Source organism: Amphibalanus amphitrite, unplaced genomic scaffold, assembly GCF_019059575.1.
Source record: "Amphibalanus amphitrite isolate SeventyFive unplaced genomic scaffold, NRLGWU_Aamphi_draft 000303F_arrow, whole genome shotgun sequence".
In the NCBI taxonomy this organism is placed as follows: domain Eukaryota; kingdom Metazoa; phylum Arthropoda; class Thecostraca; order Balanomorpha; family Balanidae; genus Amphibalanus; species Amphibalanus amphitrite.
This window is the reverse complement of record NW_024881798.1, coordinates 589,033-612,347: the sequence shown is the minus strand read 5'-3', so window position 1 is coordinate 612,347 and position 23,315 is coordinate 589,033. Positions and strand designations below refer to the sequence as shown.

Below are 23,315 nucleotides of genomic sequence, written 5' to 3'. Positions count from 1 at the left end.
TACGTAACGTCCTGATTACGATGCACCCAAAATCTAAGCTCGGCCCGCCATATTTACGAAGTTACGGATGTTTGAATTTCAAGGTCATTCGGGAGAGCCCCTACGATTTCCGTCAAAATTTGTGTACGGACACTCTAGATGCTCCTCATTACGAATATCACAAAATTTAAGCTCGGCCCGCCATATTTACGAAGTTACGAAGGTTTGAATTTCAAGGTCATTTGGGTGAGCCCCTACGATTTCCGTCAAAATTTGTGTACGGACACTCCAGACGCTCCTCATTACGAATATCGCAAAATTAAGCTCGGCCCGCCATATTTACGAAGTTACGGAGTCACAAAGTTACGGAATTTCAAGGTCATTCGGAGAGCCCCTCCGATTTTCGTCAAAATTTGTATGCGGACACATTACATGCTCCTCATTACGAATATCATAAAAGCTAAGCTCGGCCCGCACTATTTCAAAAGTTAGAGATGTTTGAATTTCAGTGAGTTTCAAACGTCAGTAACTTTTGAAATAGTGCGGGCCGAGCTTAGCTTTTACGATATTCGTAATGAGGAGCATGTAATGTGTCCGCATACAAATTTTGACGAAAATCGGAGGGGCTCTCCGAATGACCTTGAAATTCCGTAACTTTGTGACTCCGTAACTTCGTAAATATGGCGGGCCGAGCTTAAATTTTGCGATATTCGTAATGAGGAGCGTCTGGAGTGTCCGTACACAAATTTTGACGGAAATCGTAGGGGCTCACCCAAATGACCTTGACATTCAAACCTTCGTAACTTCGTAAATATGGCGGGCCGAGCTTAAATTTTGTGATATTCGTAATGAGGAGCATCTAGAGTGTCCGTACACAAATTTTGACGGAAATCGTAGGGGCTCTCCCGAATGACCTTGAAATTCAAACATCCGTAACTTCGTAAATATGGCGGGCCGAGCTTAGATTTTGGGTGCATCGTAATCAGGACGTTACGTAGTATCCACTGACCAAGTTTGGTCCAAATCGTAGGGGCTCACCTGATTCCGAATCTTAGATTATAGATTAGGATTCACTTACATCTAACTTGACGACCGTGATTAGGATTCACTTACATCTAACTTGACGACCGTATCAACACGGTGAAATTCAGCAGCGGCTCACCGATTGGTCAGAAGAATAGGAGAAGTATCATTGAAGTGCATCGAAGGAACACGATTTCGTCTGCTGGCTGTCATTTCTGCGCAACAACCGCCGCATACGGACGATTGGCGGTGATTCAACAGATTGGTTCCAATGCATTCAATTTATTGATACAATTTGATGTAAGGCTTAAATTTTTCAAAATTTGGTATATTCATGCCTTACGGTGAAAAGAATGCGGCTTATAAAGGAGCCACGGTAAGCACAGCACAGCAGTTAAACCGTAAAAATAGAATGGAGTGCAATGCAATGAAGAGCGGAGGGCCGGAGGCTACTCATACTGCTGTGACTGGTCACTGTTCATGTCGGGTTCTCCATTATTCATTATCTTATCATTTGCCGTGATGTCATTTTTCCCCTTCGTTGAATGCCCGAGCCAAACTTGCATCGTTTCTTGATCTTTGCCTTCTGACCTTGTTATGTTATTATATCGAATGTGTGTGGCAACTAGCATGACATATGACGAATCGTGAATTTAAAGCCTTTTATTCCCTAGGTCTATGGACGTTGGACTGGACACCTGCGCCAAGTGCCCTCAGCTGGAAACTTGACTGGATGCACGCCACCTCCGGACCAACGACTTCCAACATGCTTCTTTACGGCTTCCTGTTGTCTGCCGTACCGCGCTACTGTTCCGCGCCGGCCGCGCCGTTGCAGCGCTTCCCGCTCGCCCGAGCCGTCCAGCGGCCGCGCGGCGCGTCCCTCCCCCAGCGATTCGGCCAGTGCCCCGCCCCTGTCTGGACCGGCGGCGGCCGCCCCTCGCGCGATGACGTCACTCAGCGGAGCGCCGCAACGCCGTGCCACGGCCGGCGGCGGCGGCGGCGCTGGCGTCGAGGTGGCGGCTGGCGCACTCGACAGCCGACGGTCGGAGGGTGAGCGGTGTGGCCGTGTGCAGCGCGAGACAGAGCAGTGCCACCAGCAGCAGCCATGGCCAAGCGTAACATCCCCGTCAAAATGGGCGACTTCAGCATCATCGACACAGAGTTCAGCAGCATCCGCGAGCGGTTCGACGCCGAGATGCGCAAGATGGAGGATGAGATGAACAAGTTCCGCTCGGAGCTCATCAGCCGCGAGATGCCGTCGATGGGACAGAGCTCAATCACCTCCAGGTAAGGGACGGACCGGCACTGATCCGGTGCCTTTTGACGCTATCGCCTTGCCCTCACTCCCTTGCCGTGCTGTGCTGTGTTTTGTCGTTGGACGGTGGCTGTGTGGAGGCCGGCGGCGGCTGGCGGAATGTGGCTGTGACCCCGGTCGTGCCGCGGTCCCGCCCGGCCCGGTCGGCCGGTCGGTTGGTCGGTGCCCGGCCGGCCGCCGGTGGGTGGCACGCGGCCAGGCGGCGGCGGCCGGCACGGCTGCCAACACCCCTGCCAGGAGCCGGCGGGCGGCAGGCGCGTCTGCTCGGCTCGGTGCGGCGGCCACTGCCCGACCGCGCCGCCCCCGCCCATGGCCTCTGCCGACGGCCGCCGCCGCCGTCGGCCGATGTCGAGGTCGTCGGAGATCGATTCTGGTAGTGGCGCGCCCCGCCCCCCTCGGCCGGTGCCGGTCGTAACGGCCCCCTGCCGGGCTTCCCCTCCGTCGGCAGGGGCGGTACGGGCACCGAAGGGGTAGACCGTCTTTGTTCGACCGTCCCGCTGCGCCGACCCCGGCAGGGGATGGGCAGCTAGATACGGCGCCGCCGTTTCTCCTCTCCATCCTGCAGACACGGGCGACGAGATACTGGCTATCTGCTCCGTTCTATTCGGTGGCCTGCAGACCGTTATGGTCAGAGCACCGCTCGAAACACCCCTTTGTCCGAACCCACATTCGGTTGATGTGTTTCTCTAGCCGTAAATCTTTCATAACGTCGTCTGCTCGTGTTCCGGCGGCAAAAACACGCGTGTTTACGTGCTCTCGCTCTACTTGGTCCCCGCGACCGGACCCGTGCCAGTTGCCAGTTTGTAACATATACAGAACGGGCTTCACTAATAAGGAGAAACGTCTCGCTGAGCCGCTCAGTGGTGTGAAAACGCCTCGCTCAGTGCCAGCGGCTGGCTATGTGGCGTGTCGGACCCTCGCGTGGCTCGCGATTTGCATTACAGAGGATTACGCGTTTGTTTTCCTTTGGTACCGCCGTGTCTGAATTGGATTGCATACTACTGACCGTTATTTTATTCCATTGTAGTAGGCTCAAGTGGGTATTATACACGATTGTAAAAGAGAGGAAGTTCTCACCTGCAGTTTGAATGAGCAGACATGTTTATTTCCTGCCGGTATTCGCACCAGGCACAATCCAATCTTGTTGAGTGTTGACCGCATGATAGACGACACGATTCTTAGGGTTTTCCTCAGCGAAACGTGTAGTTTGGTTTTAACCTAATGACTGTTGGTGCCGTCCGATGAATATTTGTGCGTCACTTACCTTTACAATAAGACATGAAATTTAATTTTCTCGTCTAGTTGCTTAATCAATAACTCACGTCAGCGCCCGGCCACCAACATGCGTCTTTGACGTTCGTCTGACTTTACGAACGTCGTGGGTGAAGTCCTCTAACATCCGACAGGTGAAGCCCCTCCACTTCCCTGGAGACACTCAGGTCGTGTGCCGATCGGACAAGAGTAGCTCGACAAGCAGCTGAGCCGAGCGCCGCTAAACGCTGCCGCCCCGCCGAGCGAGAGGACAGCCGGTTCATTAGTGGTCCATTGTATGTACGGATGAGGCGTGCTGCCTTCCTACCGACCGATAGGTCGACCGGTCAGAGGGGAGGTCAAACTGTCTCTGACGAGGTGAACAGGTCATGCCACCGGTGCATCAGAGATAAATAAGTGGTCCATGTGTCGAGACGAAGTTTAAGCGCACCCTGTCTGACCAAGTTCTGCTCACTGCTGTCAGTCACTCCATCAAAGGGTATGTCTGGAACGATGGGCCGCTTCTTGGTCTCCCTACATTGTTATGAGACATGGCAGTGTACGAAACGCGACCGAACACGGTGACTTACATAAGTAACTCCTTGGACGGCATGGCGCGGAGCCTTGGCGCACCCAGTGCCCCTTTCCCCTGCTAGGCGCGCGGGCGAGTGACGTTGGGATATGCAGGAGAGCATGGAGAGACCTCTCGAGAAGCCGCCCCGGCCCACGACCTTCCATGATGTCACGACTGTGTTAGCGGAGGCCGCCTCACACAGCCTAATAGGCAGTTTGCGATCCAGAATGACCCTAGATGATACTTGTTCGACGGGTATGTAATCAAATGAGTCACGGAACGGCAGCGAATTGCTGCACCGGCCTGGACTGAGGCCGTGACTCTGCACTGGGGCCTCAAACTGGCTTCATTCAATGATTGGGACATCATCTCGTGAATGTTCGGCATGGCCCATGATATAGGGGGATGCCGTAGGCGCAGCATCGCATCACTGTAGGAACATCACGCAGTGAGCTGGGTTGATTAAATCACAATTACTTAGCCCATGAAAATGTGCCATTGTGTTCCTTTTTGTCTTTTTAGCTTGTTCTTCATAAGCAGTTCATACATGGCTTCAATAAGTTAGAATAGTGAGTTCCTTTTAACTAAACCCCGATAGGAAGTCACTGACCCTCTGCTCTCCCCCGTTCCTCTACCCGCCCTTGTCATGCTGCGCGCATACCTGTTCATCCTCTGCCGCGCCCCACCCTGTGGCTATGACGTCACGGAGTCGTGTCGTGTCGGCGGTGGCACTCGCTCCGCCGACCGGCCGGGCGTTTCCAGACCTTTCTCTCACGCGCTCTCCGCCTGTCCGTCCGTCCGTCCGCCCGTCTGTCCGTCAGTCCGTCTGCCTGTCTGTCCGTCTGCTCGCCGTCCGTGACGCTCCCCGCACGGCGCGGCGTGTCGTGATGTGACGGTTCACCGTGACTGCCCGGCGTGACGGTCAATCACGGTGACTACTGTGTGCTGCAGTCTGTAGTCTTTTTCGCTGCAGTCTGCACTGTTTTTCGCCGCAGTCGTTAAAGGGACCCTCCCACCTTCAAAAAAGTTAATGAATTGGCATGAAAGTGATGTCGCTCGGTTCAGAAAGAGCAAAAACGAATATCTACAAAATTTCATCGAAAAATATTCGCCGGTTTTCAAGATATTAGACTTTTACTTTTGTTTACTTTTTGCGATCTCCGCTGTTCCTAGCGACTTTATTTGAAAGTGCGGCATTTGTTGCGCGCAAAGCAGCATATACCACCGCGTGCTACAAAACGTTTTAGTCAAACATTTAACGGACGTTCGAAAGCCTGATGACGTCATCAGATTCCCGTAATGGTTAAGAGATAGGGACCACGCTGGTCCCACCCTGCAAGTAAAGGGAAGAAATTTCTTGAACACCATAAAGCTGCGGGGGTTGCGACCAGGATATATGGTGGTTTCTGAGCCTGGCCGCAAACTTGGCTATCTCAACTCAAAACTAATGTTAAGGTGGGAGGGTCCCTTTAACGTCGAGTGATTTCTTTGGTTGATTTCATTAGGGTTCCTAAACAACGCCATGCCGAAGTGATTATGCTTGTAAGTGAGCCTGCTCCACCATCCAGCCTGTCCGATGTCTGCGTGTCTCAGATCTATTCCATGCCCTGAGGTGCGCCCCACTGCCTGAACCTAGACTAACCGGTCGCGCAGTGCCCAATCAGCCGCCTGATCCCGTCTGTCTCTCGCACGCTGCCGGACGCCGCTGCGCGCTCTCAGGAGTCGCACCTCCGAGTACCACCGGATGGTTGACGGTAAGGAGGAGGAACACCAGCGGGAGACCTCGGAGACCTTCAGCCGGCAGCGGCGGGACCCGGCGTCGGCGGGCGAGGCGACGCGCCGTCCTCCGCCGTCCGCCGGCGGCAGCCGGATGACCACCGAGCTGACCATGCGGCACACGAGCACCTCCCCTGCCGGCGCGGCCAGCCGGACCGAGCAGCCGGCCGGCCGGACGGCGACACGGCAGGGCAGCGGGACGCCGTGCAGCGCCGGAGGAGGCGAGCGTCCCTCCGCTCCGTCCTCCCAATCGGCCTCTCGCAGCTCCAGGTAACGCCCGGTGCCGGGACAGGCCGCGGAGCATGCGGGCTCAGGCCGCCGACCGGACGCTTCGAGTCTGATCGGTGATTGATGTCAGCTTTCTGTTGGATGGTCGTTGTATATAGATTCATTTTTATTTTCTGGATGCTCGATGTTCGCAGTTTTCTAGAAGTGTCGGTGTGTAGATTCGATGCATCAAATTTTCTTGAGTTGTAGGAGCTATGCTCCACTTCTTTGGCTCCATTTGCATCTTATTCGGTTTTGGTTGAGTTTCTTTTCCACTCGATGTTTCGTGCATGTCCATTTCGTTTGGTGCCTCAGTTATCGGCACTCCGCTGCGCCGTAGATGTCGCCAATGTTTGACATTACATGTCTGATCGTTCGCTGCCGCCTGCCGGTGTTGCCGCCAGCACGGCACCAGTCGCCGTGTTTTTATGAAGCTGGGCTGAGGTATGCCGCGACGGATGTTCGCTGTTATGACGTGGCATGTGCTCACTGCACATCGCATGATATCGGCTGCACGGTGAGCGCCCGAGCTCGGGTTTAGCTGGCTTATCCTCACCAGCAACGGGTGCCGGGCTTGTTTGGCTGTCCATTTTTATCAACATTATTCCACCATGTGCATTTGGCGGTGACAGACGTCCGATACAAGTCAGCATATTGTTTGACGTGTCGTTATTTGTTTATCATTTTCTCTCTCGCTGACGTCAGGTTTGTCGGTGGGTGGGCTGTCGGCTGCCGTGTGAGCCGCTGGATGCCTTGTGCTCTGCCGTCTCCTCTCGCAGGCTCCACAAGTCGGCTCCCTGCTCCTAGCCGCGACCCGTGTCCTTGGCGAGCGCGTTCCGCCGCTCCGCTCAGGTGTCTCCGACGTGTACGCTCGCGGTGTGCCGCGGGCGAGTCGTGTCGCGTGTGTGAGGGTGACTGAGGCGGTACAGTACAGGTGGACGGACACCCGCGACAGTAGGTGATGACGCACGCATCACAGCTGTGGTGAAGCGTCACAGGGCCACCGTCCGTCGCATCTCACCACAAAATGCAGAGAATCACGAAGGACTCTCTGGGTGCCTCTTCCTGCACTGCATTGTAACTACACTGTTATCACACGGTGCATCCTATGAATACTTCCTGTGAGATTGAAGGCTTCCTCCTTCTGTCTCCTTCTTTCATCGCCATCTCTTTTTCCACCGCGTGCCGCCGTCCCGTGTTTCCCCATCGCGCGTTCCACCGGCCGCGTGTTGGTGCACCAGCTCTTCCGTCGTTTATTTCTTCCGCCAACCGGCCGTCGCCGTCTGCCCGGCTGCCTATTTATAGCTTCCTGTGCCGGTACACGCGAGGCTCCCTCGCTGCTCCCTCCTCTCTCTGGCTTCGGTAACGGCTCACTGTCTCGGCTCGTCGGTACGGTCCTGGAAATCCACGCGCCGCGTATCGTCGAGATGCAGACCGCTGCGAACAGGATATAGGTGCTCACCTGAATCACTAGGCGGCGACAATAACAGCGGCGGTAACAGTGACGCTAACGGTGGTGCCGCGGGAGAACTGGGATGCAGATGGTGCGGATAGTGACACCGACCGATCACCGTTATTGATATGTGCAAATCGCGGTCGCCGTGTGAATTTGGTCGCCACGTAGCCCAATTTGTGGTCAGTCACGACTCTGTCATGCCGGTCAGGAGGCTGGGTAGGTTTGTCGCAGGCTGTCAACCGCTCGCGCTGTGAGTTGGCGTTTCTGGGTGGAACATTCATGATCTCATGCCTGGTACCCGGATGACGATGGTAAGGTTCGCTGTGACAGGGATCCATCCGTCACTCAATCAGATATTCGGGGTGGTTTGGTCCGAACAGTGACGTTAGGTCACCGCTCCTGAGCAATATCATGCAGCGATCGGCGGGTTTAAATGCTGTACGGCTGCTATCCGCGGCATATGTGTTCCGCACGTTTCGTGCGTGTATGCGGCATCTGCATTCTGCAGGATTCATGCGTGCACCCACGTGGCCCCGTTGCGCTTGACCTGAGCGGGGAAGTTCGTGCTTCATGGAGCATTCAGTTGTGGTCTCTGCGACTGGTGTTCATATTCAGACAGTGGCGGCACCCGACCTACTGTGCCGCGAAGACGCCGTGGGTTCTGGTCGGAAACCGCCGAGTTGCGGTGCCAACTCATGTGCCGCCTCTCTCAGTGCCAGCCACGTGTGCCTGTGGGATGCCCTGCGGCCGCCCGAGGCCAGGTCGGGTTGACGAGGAGGGGTATTTCCGCCCCACCCTGCATCTCCCGTCTGCCGCTCACAGGCCCCCGGCCGGCCGGCGGGATATGCAGCTCAAACGGCCGACGGTTCTTGGCAGCCGGCGCGGCGTGCAGGCAGGCTGGAGCCAGACGAGCCGCTCGTCGCCCTCTGAGCGGCGCGGCGCCACCGGTCTCGGCGTGCCCACGTCAGATCGGAGAGGGACAGTATCGCCGGCATCGCAGACCTGTTATGCCTAATACGGGACCGGACTCACTTCCTTATCCCCAGAGCAGTTTGGTGGGGCATTCCAGCCGGACCGGCTGGCTGCTATTCGGTGTGCATTTCGTCTAGCTGTGTGATTGTAGCTGGAAGCGGATGCTGTCGAGTGTCGATGTAGGCAATTGGGTTAGTGATTTCCGTTCACTTGAATGAAAAGTTTGATGTGCGTCTGTGACCTTTGCGGTTGATGAGCTGCTAATGTACATATTTTTGTAATATTAAACATTATTTTACATATTAATGTACATTACAAGTACATATTTTTTGTTGCCTTTCCATGGAAAATAACTATTATACTCCAAATATCTTCAACGCTCATTGCGCTGCTCTGAAGCACTCACAGCTCATTAAGCGTGAACTCGGAGCGCTGAATTATTTAGCCACGTGCACCTTGTATTGAGCGGCCCCACGCCGGTGCATGCCAGTTACGTTGTCACGCCGCGCGCGGCCTGGAGGTCGTGTGTCGCAAACGTTTGTAACCGGCCCTGCCGCCTGCGGTGACCACACGTGACCCGAATAGGTAACCCCACCCGGCACCGGCGCGGCGCGAATAATGACATCGCACGACACAACACGGCAACGACTGGGGGTCCAGGAACGCTCAACACCGCGGCTGTGCGGCTCATACTGGAAGTCGGTGGTTGGTCCAAGCCAAAACGCCTTCCCTGCCCAGTGCTCACCGAATGTGCCGAACCAAAACGCGCTACATGGTGTTAGAGGAGCGGAATTCAGCTCTCAGCGCCGATTGCACGCTGGTCGTTTACAACCGGATAACTTCGGGCGCGCCCCGGACCGCGTCCCGGACCAGGTCGTGACGTCACGTGCCACGATGCACCTTAGTGACGTCACGGGCGATCGATAGCTCACCACCCTTCCATACCTGGCGCCGGTGGGCCGGCGTGCCGTGCCGCCGCCGCTCAATGAACACCCGGTTCGTGCCGAGGGGACCAGGAAAGACGGCGGGCAAACTGTCAATATGAAACAGTGGCGGCGACTTTCTGGAAGAAAAAAAGTCGCGGCGTTATTCCGATAGTTTTGTGGCATTTCGTTCATGAAGTCTGGTGGAGGCCGGCTGCGGAGCCGGGCGAGTGTTTACAGCCGTGCCGGCGGCAGCGGGCGAGTCGGCCGGTCTGCGAATCAACAAACCGCTGCTCTGACGACTACCAACCGTTTCGGGCGGACGGTGGCCCCCGGGCGTCTGGCGGGCCTCAAAAGGGGCGCCCGGCTGAGCCCGCTGACGTTATGTCACGTCATCATCAGGCGATACTCCGACTGGTCTTAGGACTGACTTAATGGATCTGTTGGTTTCGGTCGTCTGGCGACCCCGCTGTCTCGGTCTCTGACTCTGGACTCAACCTGTCACCTTTCCTTGACCTCGAGAGTGACCTGTTGTTTTTGGATGGTCAGTCTTCATCCTCGGCAATCTCCTGGCGACTGATGCTGTCTCTCCCCCCACCGCCACCCTGATATAAACCCACTGTCTGTCGCCAGTAACTCTAACCTGTTGACCTCAAACGAACCGGTGCTGTCGCGTGCGGGACCGCTCCGAGCCGGCGGGTGACACATGGCGGCCATCACTGACCGTCTGCCGTGACGGGACGACCCGCCCTGCCCGGACGGCCGCTGGACCCGCCCAGCTTGCCGACCTCTCGACCTCCCGACCGCCGACCGTCCACCGTCCGACCGCCATCCGACCGCCGAGCCACCGCTAGCCGGCCGGCCGGAGGCGCTCTGGCGGGTCGCCCGAGCGTTTGTTTGCCTGTCTGAGTCCCGACGGCCGGTGGCGTTGCCCCACAGGGCAGGGAGGGGCGCCGTAGGCTGTCGGCACACCTCTGCCGGCCGCCCCAGAGACGCGGCTGTCGGCGGCTGTCAGTGTTGATGCGACGTGCACTGGGCGTGTGGTGACATGCGGCGCTTGTATGTTGATATCTGCCGGTGATAGGATGGTGAAGGGATGTCAGTTTTGGACGAACTGGTGCATTATCCTGCTCTTTTGGCGACGTCGACGAGGCAAAGGCCTGGGCTCTTGTTCTACTATGGTCTTCGTTTCAGTGCCTTGCAGGACGCATCAGTGCTGCTCGTTTAGTGGTTTACAGCCGCCCATCATTCGCGGGATGTTGAGCATGCTGTTTGCGTGCAGCAGTTATGCCGATGAGATGCTGCTCAGCACATGCTGCGCCCAGCGATGACTCACGTGGACCACTCAGACGATATCCGCACGCCCCCTCTGTCGTGATGTATCCTCTTCCCATATCGCTCCCCTGCTCTCCCATCGCCACTCCCGCGGTGACCCATCCTCCTCCCGCCGCTCCCGTGATGATGTGTGTCTCAGAGAGCGGTGGACGACGTCATTCTCAGCTCCCATCCTCTCTCTGCTCCCGCCTCTCCTCTGTGAGACCCGGACGTTCCATCATTTGTGTGTGCCGAGGCGCCGAGGAGGCGGCGGGCGCAGGGAAGCCGCATGAGGCGCGAGGCGCTCATTCAATCACGTCTCTGAGAGGTGCACCGCGCCGGGCCGGCCCGGGAGGTAGACCGTCTGCTGCTCAATGCTCCCACAGGCGTGAGGGGTGGTGGGAGTGGGAAGGTGACGCAACTATGTGAAATGCTAGCAGAACGGTCAGCTGCTGCTGATAAGATGCACACTTCTCTGGAGTTTCGTTCATTGTTATGTTAGTCGGCCTGACAGACCGCGGTTGATTTGAGGGCATCCCGCGCCCCGTAGGGGGGGCCGAAACGCCCCCCCCCTGTCCTTTTCCGTCGATATCTCCTAAACGGCTGGAGATATCGCCACCAAACTTTCAGGACCTCTCTGGGCATCAATTTTACACATTGTGACCAAAAAAGTTTCCAGAGGCTATGATAGTTTGGCCACAAATGACGTCAGAATTACGTCATGTTCTGCCATTTTCGACCGAAAAAAGACCTTCGCGAGAAGAGCTGTCAGGCCTACAACTTTGAAGATACAGAAAAATGATCGAAACATAAAAGGTGTAGAATTGACAGGGCTACAAAACTGCTATCTCGGATTTTTGAAATTTTTGAGTTTTGACCCCCAAAAATCAAAAATGCAATTTTTTGGATATATTAGCCAAAAAAATCCAAGAAGGTTTTTTGAGTTTCGAAAAAACCGGAATATATGTGATAGTACCTACCGTCTTCTATCTACATACCGAATTTCAGATCAATATCTCGTTTTTTGACCAAGTTATAGCGAAAACACTGTTCAAAAATGATTACGTCAAATTTTCAAACTCAATTTTTGGCAATTCTAGACCACGTAGGGCAAAACAAAGACCACCATTGGACTCCCCGTGACAAGCTGCATCGAATGGATACCCATTTTATGCAAAAATATCAACTTTGAAATTTGACCTAATTTGACCTGACCTTGACCTGACCTTCACCAAAACGTGACCTAAGCTGTCCCCAAAGGCTGCCTGACCCACATAATCGCATTTGTCATGTAAAATGGACCATAAAACATGTATCACACGACACTTTCATATTGTGACCCCTAGGTGACCCCCAGTGACCTGACCTCTGTGACCTGACCTGGTATCAGTGACCTCAGATAGCGAAGTATGTGTTTGACGAACAATATACCATCGATGGTTTTCAATAACTTACCAATTTACTCGATTTCACAACACATTTCTTGAAATGACTGTGAACGGTGAAAATCTGACCTTTGACCTGACCTGTTACGTCATCGGTTTGACCTAGGTCAATGAAATTTGGTCACAAGGTAGTTCCCCGGTGGGGCTTTCGAACGCCGTTTGAATTTTGAAAATCGGCCTGTAAATTTCCGAGACCTTAGGAGGGGGGCCGAAACGCCCCCCCCCCCCTACGGGTGGTAAGGTCCGCCGGTAGCCCTACGGGGCGCGGGTTAATTGAAGCATTGAAGAGGCCCGACCCCTTTGACTCTAGGCGAATTCGAACGCATTTTTAGCGATCTAACAGCACCTATCGAGACAGGACTGAATCACCAGTGCATTTATCTCATTGGCAAAACGATGTGTTGTATATCACTGCACTACGTATTTATTTATTTATTTATTGAACATATCAAACATATCCTCTATAAAGAGGCAATTACATGTTTTCGTCATACAAGTATAGAACACAGGAGACGACTAAATTGAGAATGCTGGCACGGTTGTCATACACACTTCACACACACAAACACTTAAACACAACACCATCAGTGTAAAAATCGGACAGTCAGGCATTGGAGAGCATGTGGCGTTTGAGGGCAGCCCCAAACTGCTTTCTACTGCCGCGACAATCACAAACATGGGACGGAAGAGAGTTCATGAGGGAAGCTGCCCTGTAGGCAAAGCGCCTCCGCCCGTACTCGTTTCGGATGCGCGGCAGATGGAGCTGGTTTCTGGCCCTCGTGGTCCGCGTGTGCACCTCGCTGTTTCTGACAAACAATGCAGCTAGCTCCTCGGGTTCGGACATGTCAGACAGCCTGCGCAAGGCCGTCAGAGTGGCGAGAGAAAAGGTACGTACGTACCTTTTCTCTCGGGAAGACGGCTTAGTGGTGTAGGCTAGACTGGCTGGATATTCATTTACGTCCCAACCCTTCCATTCACACCTCACCTGACTTGGATTAAAATATCACTCGTCATAGATAGCCGTAAACCCCTGTTGCCACCCGTATTGCGCATTGCCGCGACACTGGCTGATACTCACCTCCCCGAAACCTATATCCCTCGATATCCCTGATGTGGTGCTCCATGATACTCTGCACCATGATACCTGATCCACCTTGACCAGCTGCTGGTATTTGTATGGCCTGTTCTCGTCTGACGGTGCGTTGTTGTTTTGTTTCAGCACCACATCCCAGCAGCAGTCAGGCTTCCCCGGATCGAGTCTGGCACCGCGCTCCGACCCGTCCACCTGGCTGGACAACCTGAACTCACCCCTCATACAGGACGTACGTATTGTAACCTGAACTCGCCCCTCATACAGGACGTACGTACCACGCAACCTGAACTCGCCCCACATACAGGACGTACATATCACACAACCTGAACTCGCCCCTCATACAGACAGGACGTACTTATTGTAACCTGAACTTGCCCCTCATAGCAACCTGAACTTGTCCCGCATACAGGACGTACGTATTGTAACCTGAACTCGCCCCACATACAGGACGTACGTATTGTAACCTGAACCCGCCCCACATACAGGACGTACGTACCACGCAACCTGAACTCGCCCCACATACAGGGCGTACGTACCGCGCAACCTGAACTCGCCCCACATACAGGACGTACGTAATACAGTCTGAACTCATCCTTATAGCGGCCTGAACTCGCCCCTTGTAACAACCTGAACTCGCTCCTCATACAGGACGTATGTATTACTGAACTCGCCCCTCCATACAGGACGTACATACGTAGTACAACCTGAGCTTGCCCTTCATTACAACCTGCGTTCACCCCTCATACAGGACGTACATATGTATTACAGCCTAAACTCGCTATCAACTTCTCAGATGACGGACCTACGTCCTATCCTATTTACCTATGTCAGTTCGCGAGTGTGAAACTACGTGATCTCACGCCATGCTATCGGCTCGTGATTTATTTGATTTATTGAGACATCGGCTCATTAAGGCCCGATATTCAAATGGCATTTGCGTGATAAACCGTGAATTAATGCCTGGCCCCTGGTGGTGATCACTGAATGTTAATTAATCCACCAAATGGCCCCTGGAGGGGATCCATTAATCAGTTTTGTCAGGAGATGGTGATCGCTCAGATCACTCATAGGTTGTTCTGGACGCTAGCTAAGAATGGGGAGAATGAATCTCCTCTTGCATCCTGTAGTTTTCCCGAGCATTACTAGCTTCTGCTCCCTGTTCCTGACCCATCAAATGGAAACAAATGTCAAAAAAAAAAATCGAAAACCTCTGCAGCAATTCACTTCTAGCTAGCGCGGCGTGAGCCGATGACGGATGTCTAATGTCCATTGATTCCCCGCTCTTTCCACCGATCTGAGAGCCGAAATTCAGTGACCTAACCTGCCCGAGGTATGGACTGCGCCGCAGTGGGCACTGTGAGCACACCAAAGGAAGGCCGCGTACTGTAACGCAATGCGTTAGAAGCCGGCGAGGTGCCTCTAATTAGGCCCGTAATCGTTCCATCTTCTTCAGAGCTGGGAAGATTCACCAATATGCATATCCACTCAGTCACTGATGCAAATGTCTAAGGTGTTCAGTCTTCGCGCGGCATTGTGTTGTGTGCTCGTTTTTGTGACGTTCCCCACATCGTCGTTTCAGGAGGGTGATCAGAAGCAGCTGAAACTGCGTTTCGATGTTAGCCAGTACAAGCCCGAGGAGATTGTCGTCAAAACCGTCGACAACAAGCTCCTGGTGAGTATCCCGGTCTAGCGAGACAATCGCTATTGTATGATACACGAGCGCGCTTTTGTAACTTCTCTCCTGTCGCCATTTCTTTGTGTTCATTTGGTTCTTCGATGCGACTGGAGTCAAAGGATCTAGGAAGTTGGATTATTTGCGCAATGATAAGATATTTCACTGATAGATTCCAGATAACCTACCTAACTATTTACCAAGCTTCGACGTGTACTGGCATTGAAGTTCGCAGCACACGGCAGCTATAGTTCGTTTTATTTCAAAACTGGTTTCACCACCTTTCCGTGCTTCTACCCTCAGGATACAGAAATCCTTCTCCTCCACGCCGCAACCCCCCTCCGGGCTGGACAGGCAACTTTATCTCATGCGGGCTGCTCCCTTGGAACCGCTGCTCCCGAGGGAGCGCACCCCGTAGCCGGGTGCAGTGAGTGCCTTGGGGCTGGGTGGCCTGTCCTCTGGACGGGCTCAGCCCCGGCGACTCACTAGGGTGCCTGCCCAGACCAATGTCTCCCCCTTTATCCTATTATCCTCCCGGCTCTGAAATGGTCTTGCCAGACCGAAAGGGCCTAATCCCAACAAAACAAACAAACAAAACCGGTTTGGCTTCAAGTTCATTATCGAAGGTCTCACGTGAGTTTTGGCAACATCAGCGTCTGGTCAATAATTTCTTACCGGTAAAATATTCAGTTTCAAATTATGTTCGGTAAATACATGGAAATTGTATCTTCAAAAATCATCATACTATGATGACGTCACTGGTGGCAGCTGGCTCCCAATGTCCCTACGGTGGCACCAAATGTCGACAAGTTTTAGGAAAGCTTCATTTTTCACTGTTGCCGTGGTCAGAATCGAGTAAACGGTTCTGTTTATGGTAGGTATACATTACATTGCAATGAAAGTTTCACAGCATGACATCACCACTGTTCTAATGTCTAGTTCTAAAAAGCACGTATGGAATTTATCGGGAATAATTCACATGTTAAAATAAGGCGACGTTCGATTTTCTCAAGTTCAGTTTTTGGCCGTTTCGCTGGCTAAAACTCGTGCTTAGTCGAAGAACGTCATTGGAGCCAAACCGGTTTTGAAAAAAATGAACATAGTGCCATACAGGGCAGCGTGCTCCGTCCTCTATTCTGTCGCCTCACCTCTATTCCTCCTCTATTCTGCCGTCTCCTGCCTGTCGCCTCACCTTCGTGCTGCTGCGGTTTCCTGCACACCCTGCTCTCGTATTCAGCCTGCTCGGCGTCGACCAGCGTCAGTCCCGTGCACCTGGCGGCCTGTCGCGGGTCTCGGGCCGGGCGCTTCCGAATGATCTCAATACCTTTGTCCGAGGCGGCTCTATTGTTCGCTCTAGCTACAGCAGCGATGGGGAGGGTGGGGGAGGGGGGAGGGGTAGATCGTGTGACACCCGCCGGTGAGCTTCTCCCTCTCCCCTCCCCGGCCTGTCTGTCCATCCCATCCCCCAGGCACCCTGCCCCTTTCTCTGCCGCCCCTCCCATTGCAGCGTCTTGACACCGGCTGGCACATAGGCTGGCAGCTCGGGCATTCCTGCCACAGGGCTGGCAGCCGCTCAGACCGCGCCGGCTTCGTTTGACGTCGGCCCGTCGTGTAACTCGTTCGCTGGAGTATGTGGGCTCAGGGTGGACGAGTGATCACCCGCCGCCGTTTTCAAAGGAGCTCCACACGACATGATGCATTTAGCCGTAGATGAGGTGGTTTTGCTCTGGCTTCGTGGTACTGGGAAAGTACCACAGTCTGACTTCCTATTCTATCTTCATTGGCTGATAGCTGGGGTCACGAACCAAGAAGGCCCGATGTCGCCGTTTGTCCCCCTTCATGTCCCATGGCTGCCGGACGCTGAACTGTGACGAGTCTGACCGAGCGCTAGCCGCCGACTTCTCTGTCCCATTCTGTGCGTGGGTAGTACTCGCCTCTGATGGCGGCGCTTCTGCCGTTATTATTCATTGGACCGGCGCCGCGCCGCGCTGAGCGAATGCTGACTGATGGCGGCAGAGGCTCGGTCGAACTCCCGCGGTCACGGGTCGCAGGGACGTGACCCCGCGACCTGTGACCCCGTCTGTCGACAGGACAGCGCCGCGGTGCACTCTATAACAGGACTGATCGCGCGCACCCGCTGTGCTGCACCCGGCTACCACGAGTTTAGTGGCTCATAGGACACGTCCTCCGCATGTTTTATACTAAAGATCAACTGTTAAGATGCTAGTAAAATTTCACAGGTCTTACAGTTAAGATGCTAGTAAAATTTCACAGGTCTTTTTGGAGATTCGTTTTTTCTCTCTTTTTGCTGTAATTGGTTCGGAATATTCTATGACCGTTGCAGCCAAACCAACTCAGTAAATATGCGTCGTCAATCTATTCGAATCTCTGTCACGTTGCTATATCGGGTTTCTCTTTTGTTTCCAATAGATGTAGCGGGTAACGATTCGTAACTACGATGACCATCGACCAGGCATCAAATATTCGTTACGTAACTAAATGGATGCCTTCATTCGCTCAGTGATTAGTTGAGCCATTAATTGACTACCAATGGTTGCATGTGGTGGCCTAATTTATCTGTGAGCTGGCTGTGGCATGCCTTAGGTCTGAGAAGGAACGGTCTTGGTCTCCGCATGCGTCCTCTCGCTTTCTCCGGGTTTAAAATCTCCGGACACCCACTTACTCGCTTCGTGGCGGCCCGACGAAGAATCGGACGGGACAGGGAGAGTGTGCGTGGGTGGTGGACCGGTGGAGAGAGAGAGAGAGAGAGAGAGAGAGAGAGAGAGAGAGAGAGAGAGAGAGAGAGAGAGGGAGAGAGAGAGTGAGTGAGTGAGTGAGTGAGTGAGTGAGTGAGTGAGTGAGTGAGTGAGAGAGAAAGAGGAGGGAGAGGGAGAGAGAGAGAGAGAGAGAGAGAGAGAGAGAGAGAGAGAGAGAGAGAGAGAGAGAGAGAGAGAGAGAGAGAGAGACCGGCGCCGGCCCGCCCTCCGCCGTTTTCCACCGGCCGCTGGTTTACGGGCGGGTCTCTGCTCTCTCCCCTGAACCAACACTCACAAACGGACGCGGCCGGACAGAGAAAAAGCGCCGTGTCGGCCGGCTGATGGGTGTCGATCTCTCGTGTGAGAGCCGCGCCCGGTGTCGGTGACGGCGCCGCGGGTCACTCTATTCTGTCGCTAATGGTTCCCGGTGACAGGGCGGGGCCGCACCGGTGGATCGAGTAACGGCCAAGGTCGTCACTCGTCACACCTAACCAGACCGGCAGGCGTCGGGCCGAATGTGTGTGTGGGGGGGGGGGAGGAGGGTCGTGTGCCGCCGGTGCTGGGACCGTTGTCTGTTTGATGACTCATCCTGACTGGATCGGTGTGGGCCGTCAGCGTGGTGTCACAGCTCGCTGTCGACAGGGATGGGCTGGGAAAGGTGACCGCGATACCGCCCTCCTGTGGTCGTCTCCAGTGGTCTCGCCCCGCTCCCCTACGCTGCTGGATTCCTGCCCCGCCCTACCCCGTTCGTGCTCCTCCCGCTGAGCTGAACTCGCTGAGTTAGACGAGTTTGTCACGAACGAGCGCGGCGACTGAGAACAGCTCGTTTTCAGCCGCTAATATGGTGGATAATGGAAATGGGTGCCCTGCTCCCGGATGTCACCATCGCTCCTCTCTCCTCTCCCCTCCTCTCTCCCCATCGCTCCATCCATATGACTTCAGCGAGGAGGGGCCGAGCGATACCTATGTGAACTGACGTAAACCCGGCAGATTTTATGGCTATCGAATGTGAGGGAAGATAAGGAATAGATGCGGCTACTTTATTGACTTGAAGGGCGTGGAACATTCTTGTCATCGATTTTTTATTGTTAGACGTTTCAAGGAAATAATGGCCAGGATGCGGACCAGCCCACCGCATGACTCTTCGTCATATTCGGCCACGTCACAGACACTGGAAACGCGGCAAAAAGTGCCGGTCCAGACATCGAACAGCCGATCAGCGTGACGTCATTCTCGAAGGGCGGTCTGTGGTTAGACTGAGGCAGACGAGAGCTACAACCCGGCCCCTTTCCCCAGTGAGAATGCCGTTCCTGGTGGCATACTTTCGGTCTGATAGCCGTTTTTAGTATCTCGTGAATGACTTTCGGTACTAATCGTATGACTAATAGCATGCGCGTCTGGCGAACCGCCTGTTTATTAGGCCGGGAATCAGGGCTGCGGAGTCGGAGTCGGAGTCGGTCGGAGTCGACAGTTGTGACCGGAGTCGGAGTCGGAGTCGGAGTCGAGTTTAGAAACCCGAGCCGGAGTCGGAGTCACCGAAAATCTGTCGACTCCGCAGCCCTGCTAGGTCTGCGGAGTCGGAGTCGGGAGTTGGAGTCGGTCGGAGTCGACAATTCTGCCCGGAGTCGTAGTCGGAGTCGGAGCTGGTTTTTGAAAGCCGGAGTCGGAGTCGGAGTCGCCGAAAATCCATCGACTCCGCAGCCCTGCCGGGAATCAACTGTCGTATCTAAACCAGCATCCAGTATGTTGGCTTAGTCGCAGTTCGACGCAATCAAATAGAACGGAATGCTATTTGTTGAACCGAATTTTGGCCATAGGTATAGTGTTTCCCGGGCCAGCTTGCCAGCGGGCTGTCCAAATATCAAGAGAAAACTGGCATGAAGCCCACACCGGAACTCGGGCCAGATCCGATAGGACAGGGAGACGAAAACAAACTGCAGTTGTTGTTTTCGTTAGTGCTGTGCTGAATAATGCTCCTGTCACAGTGTCATCGTGGCTTTCTGTAGTCAACAAAGGACAGTTTTCACAAGGGAACGCGAAATCGTCTACTAGGTTATCATCAGTATTGCATTTTATCAGCGTTAAGCCCTCACCTTTCTTTGGTTAAAAGGCGATAGTGAGCGGTGCCGATTACCAGTAGCCGACGCCACTCCCCTGCCCCACCCAGGGGACCCTCTGACCCTCGACCTGCTGGCGCGCTCCCCCTCCCTTCTCGACGCCGGTCTGTCGGTGCCCTGTTCTCATCGGTATTCGGTGCCGGCCTGTCACCGACGGCCGATTCGGAGCCGCCACGCCCTGAGGGTTGCACAATGCCGCTGACCCGGCGCTGAGTCACACTGCTGGGCCCGACGCCTGCCGTGATGTCATCTACCTCAGCGGGCGAGCCGAGGAGCAGTCAGTCTCTCGTCACACGCGGTGACGTCATCCTTCCTGACGCTACATGACGTCATAGTCGCGGTCATTGATTTCAACTGGGAGCGGTCGATTGCCTTGAGCCGATTGTCTCGTAACTGTATAAGTTGGACTGGGTCAGACTCCAGAGCAGCGTGATGATTTGGGAGTTTCTTTATTATGTGGGGAATGAATGGCTAGACGACGTTCGCAGGTTACATGTTGGTGTATCATATCACGGAACATTTTTCCGGTACTGAATGGTCGAACGAGGCCCCGTAAATTCCATCAACGGGTGCTTCAATAAGCGCGCATCGAGTCGAGTCGAGTCGGTGTGCTTGAGGAAAGTTCGTAAACAGTTTAAATTCAGCAGAAACGATGCAATCAGGTCACACCTGGCTCGTGTATCCGCTGTCACTTGTACTCCAGTAACAACAGGTTGCATGCTACACTGTATGTACACACTAAAATCACCCATTGCTCAGAAATGTCGATGTGTGTTGCGATTTTGTTGAAAATTGATGCATTCGCGTGCTATTGGCGGATGCAAAAATCGTGGTTCTAGGTACCTGTCTAGAACGACGAACTGCTTCTTGTTTTATTGAGTGCTTACCTATGTATGTCAAGTGCTGATGACGTGGACGGTGGATATACCCAGTTCAGTTGTGTCGCGCTTTTTACTTCCGCCGTGCAGGGTTCCCTTTTCCTCCCCACCCACTCATTCAGCTGGAGCCCCGTAGGTACATTTATCAGCTGGGCTTTGTCCTGCCCACATCCCTCGAGATGCCGGCCTCATCTTGTCAGCGCTCAGCGCCTTCAGCTGTTTGTTTTCTGAAGCGTCTTCTCCTCGTGTATCCCGTCCACAGGTGCACGCCAAGGCTCCGTCTGTCTCCCTCAGGGCCCAGCCTGGTACTAGAAGTCTATCAACTGACAACTCCACCCGATTGTCTGTTCTCAGGTGCACGCCAAGGCTCCGTCTGTCTCGCTCAGCTCTCCGTTCAGTTACTGGAAGTCCATCGACTGACCTCTCCCCCTGTGTCCGTTCTCAGGTGCATGCCAAGCACGAGGAGAAGTCGGATAGCCGCAGCGTCTACCGCGAGTACAACCGCGAGTTCCTGCTGCCGCAGGGCTCCAACCCGGAGATGATCAAGTCGTCGCTCTCCAAGGACGGCATCCTGACGGTGGAGGCGCCGCTGCCGGCGCTCGAGGGCGGCAGCGGCCACATCCCCATCACTCACCAGTAGCTGCCCCGCCGCCGCCGCAGTGCTGCCGCCTACCGGCGCCGTGTCGAATCTCGTGCGGCTGCTGCGCCCCGCCCACCTCAGGTGCCATATACCGGCCGCGCCGGGCGGCCGGGCGCCGCGCGCTGCAGCCCGCCGCCAGCGAGACAGACCCCTGCACCCCCGCCGCGCGTCTCCCGGCTTCAAACGGACTTAAATCCGAATTTCATTGTAGCACAATGTGATAGTGAAATGTGTACGTTTAATAATTTATTAAAACACAAAATGTCGTTTTATCGTTCACGCGGAGTGGGCCCGGCTCCTTGTCGCTGATGTATGTGAATACGAATACGAACGTCGACAGTCTGGGCTTTGTCACACCGAGAGGAATCCTATTCTGATACAAATAGCACTGACAACGCTGACAACGTCGTCCAGGTAATCGCTGTACCCGCAGTTGCCGTCGATGCTGTGATCACTTCACTTCACTTCAACGAGACTCAACGATCTGCGAAACATTCGATTAATCGAGGCGTTCAACAGAGAAGCAGGTCGTCGCTCGGCAATATCAAACGCAAATGCCTTCCGAAGAAGAGTTCCTGACATATTCAAACTCTATCACCCATGTGTTCACGTGACGTGACACGTGGTTACAACCACCCCAGTCAGCTGAGAGAAGACATTGACCCATCGGAGTAACGGAGCACGGCAGTCACGACACTGTTCTCCGGGTACCAATCTTGCGGTTAGCTCATAAACCCGGTGACATGTCACTGGTATCGACGCGGGTTTGTCGTTTGACGTACCGAGTGACGTCCCGCCCGATAGCTACATGAAACGGTGAGATATCAGGCCGATGTGCTAAACCTTATGAGGATTCATGAAAACTTCTGCTACAGAGTTTAGTCACGGTTTATGTGGCGTCACTCATTTCCTCAGAAGCTGCTAGCGTTGTTAGTCCCCATAGCAACCAAGCCTGGACCATCCCGTTAACATCATAAATGATACTTGACGTCATCTCGAATAACAATCAGAGGTCGTTTGCGTCTAGAATCTCCCACACCACACTTCCAAGATACCGCATTGCCTCCAGCCAAGAAGTGGGCCTATCATTTATACAGTGGAATGGGGCGTTCCCCGGCTATCACTGCGAGTTCGACCGTCTGTTGCCAGCCGGGCCTCTCGGAGCCGTGACGTACCGGACAGCGCCGGACAGCTGGCGGGATCAGCTGGTGGAATCAGCTGGTGGCTGGCGATGCCAGCTCTGGCGCTGGCTACGACGTCGCTTCAATGTCACGCTATAAATACTCGGGTTGGAGCCAGCGAGAGGCTAGCTTCCTGCTCAATTGCTTAGAGCAGGGCACGCTGCTATGAACAGGGGAGTGCCACCGGGCTAGGTGGACAAAGCCATTGGCGATTGGTTCAGACTACTTGCAGAAGAGGGACGTTGATGGTTAATTTAGACAAAAGAAGTATGGAGAGGCAGTGACAGGACCAGCGGCTAAGTGTCCGGGTGACCGGACGGGAAACCGACCGCAAAATCCAGTAGGACGTCTCATAATACATAGAGTTGTTAAAAAGAAAACAGCCCATAATTCGATATGAGACGAATAAATGCCGACGACGAACTAGATACAGACTCATGGGTCATCTGAGTAATGCATCAACTCGAGTTCAAATCACCGAAGCTCCTCGTGCTGAATCGAACTTTCGTTACAGCTCTGTCGCGGCTGACTTGGCGTCCAGCGAGAAGACGACCGGTCTTTGATCTATCGACAGGACGAACGGATTCCTGTAAACGTTACTGGGTTACAGAATAGCGGCTCCCCTATCTGGGCACGTGGTTGACAAAAAGACGGCGAGTTCCTGATTTGCAATAAAGGCGTCG

The 23,315-nt window shown here is 54.3% G+C and overlaps 1 protein-coding gene across 1 annotated transcript; it reads left to right on the top strand.

Moving 5' to 3' along the window:
• Window positions 1–1,079: 1,079 nt before the first annotated feature.
• Window positions 1,080–21,790, top strand: LOC122387920 (heat shock protein beta-1-like). Its single transcript, XM_043378577.1, has 5 exons — window positions 1,080–1,378; window positions 1,677–2,289; window positions 13,515–13,617; window positions 14,968–15,060; window positions 21,257–21,790. Exons 2-5 carry the CDS (start codon window positions 2,108–2,110, stop codon window positions 21,449–21,451), a joined length of 573 nt encoding a protein of 190 aa, XP_043234512.1. The 5' UTR covers window positions 1,080–1,378; window positions 1,677–2,107; the 3' UTR covers window positions 21,452–21,790.
• Window positions 21,791–23,315: the final 1,525 nt, after the last annotated feature.

Coding starts and splice junctions, on each gene's coding strand:
- LOC122387920 (XM_043378577.1), top strand. CDS start 2,108: ATGGCCAAGCGTAACATCCCCGTCAAAATGGGCGACTTCAGCATCATC. Junction 2,290..13,514: donor CAGAGCTCAATCACCTCCAG/GTAAGGGACGGA, acceptor GTTTTGTTTCAG/CACCACATCCCAGCAGCAGT. Junction 13,618..14,967: donor ACTCACCCCTCATACAGGAC/GTACGTATTGTA, acceptor TCGTCGTTTCAG/GAGGGTGATCAGAAGCAGCT.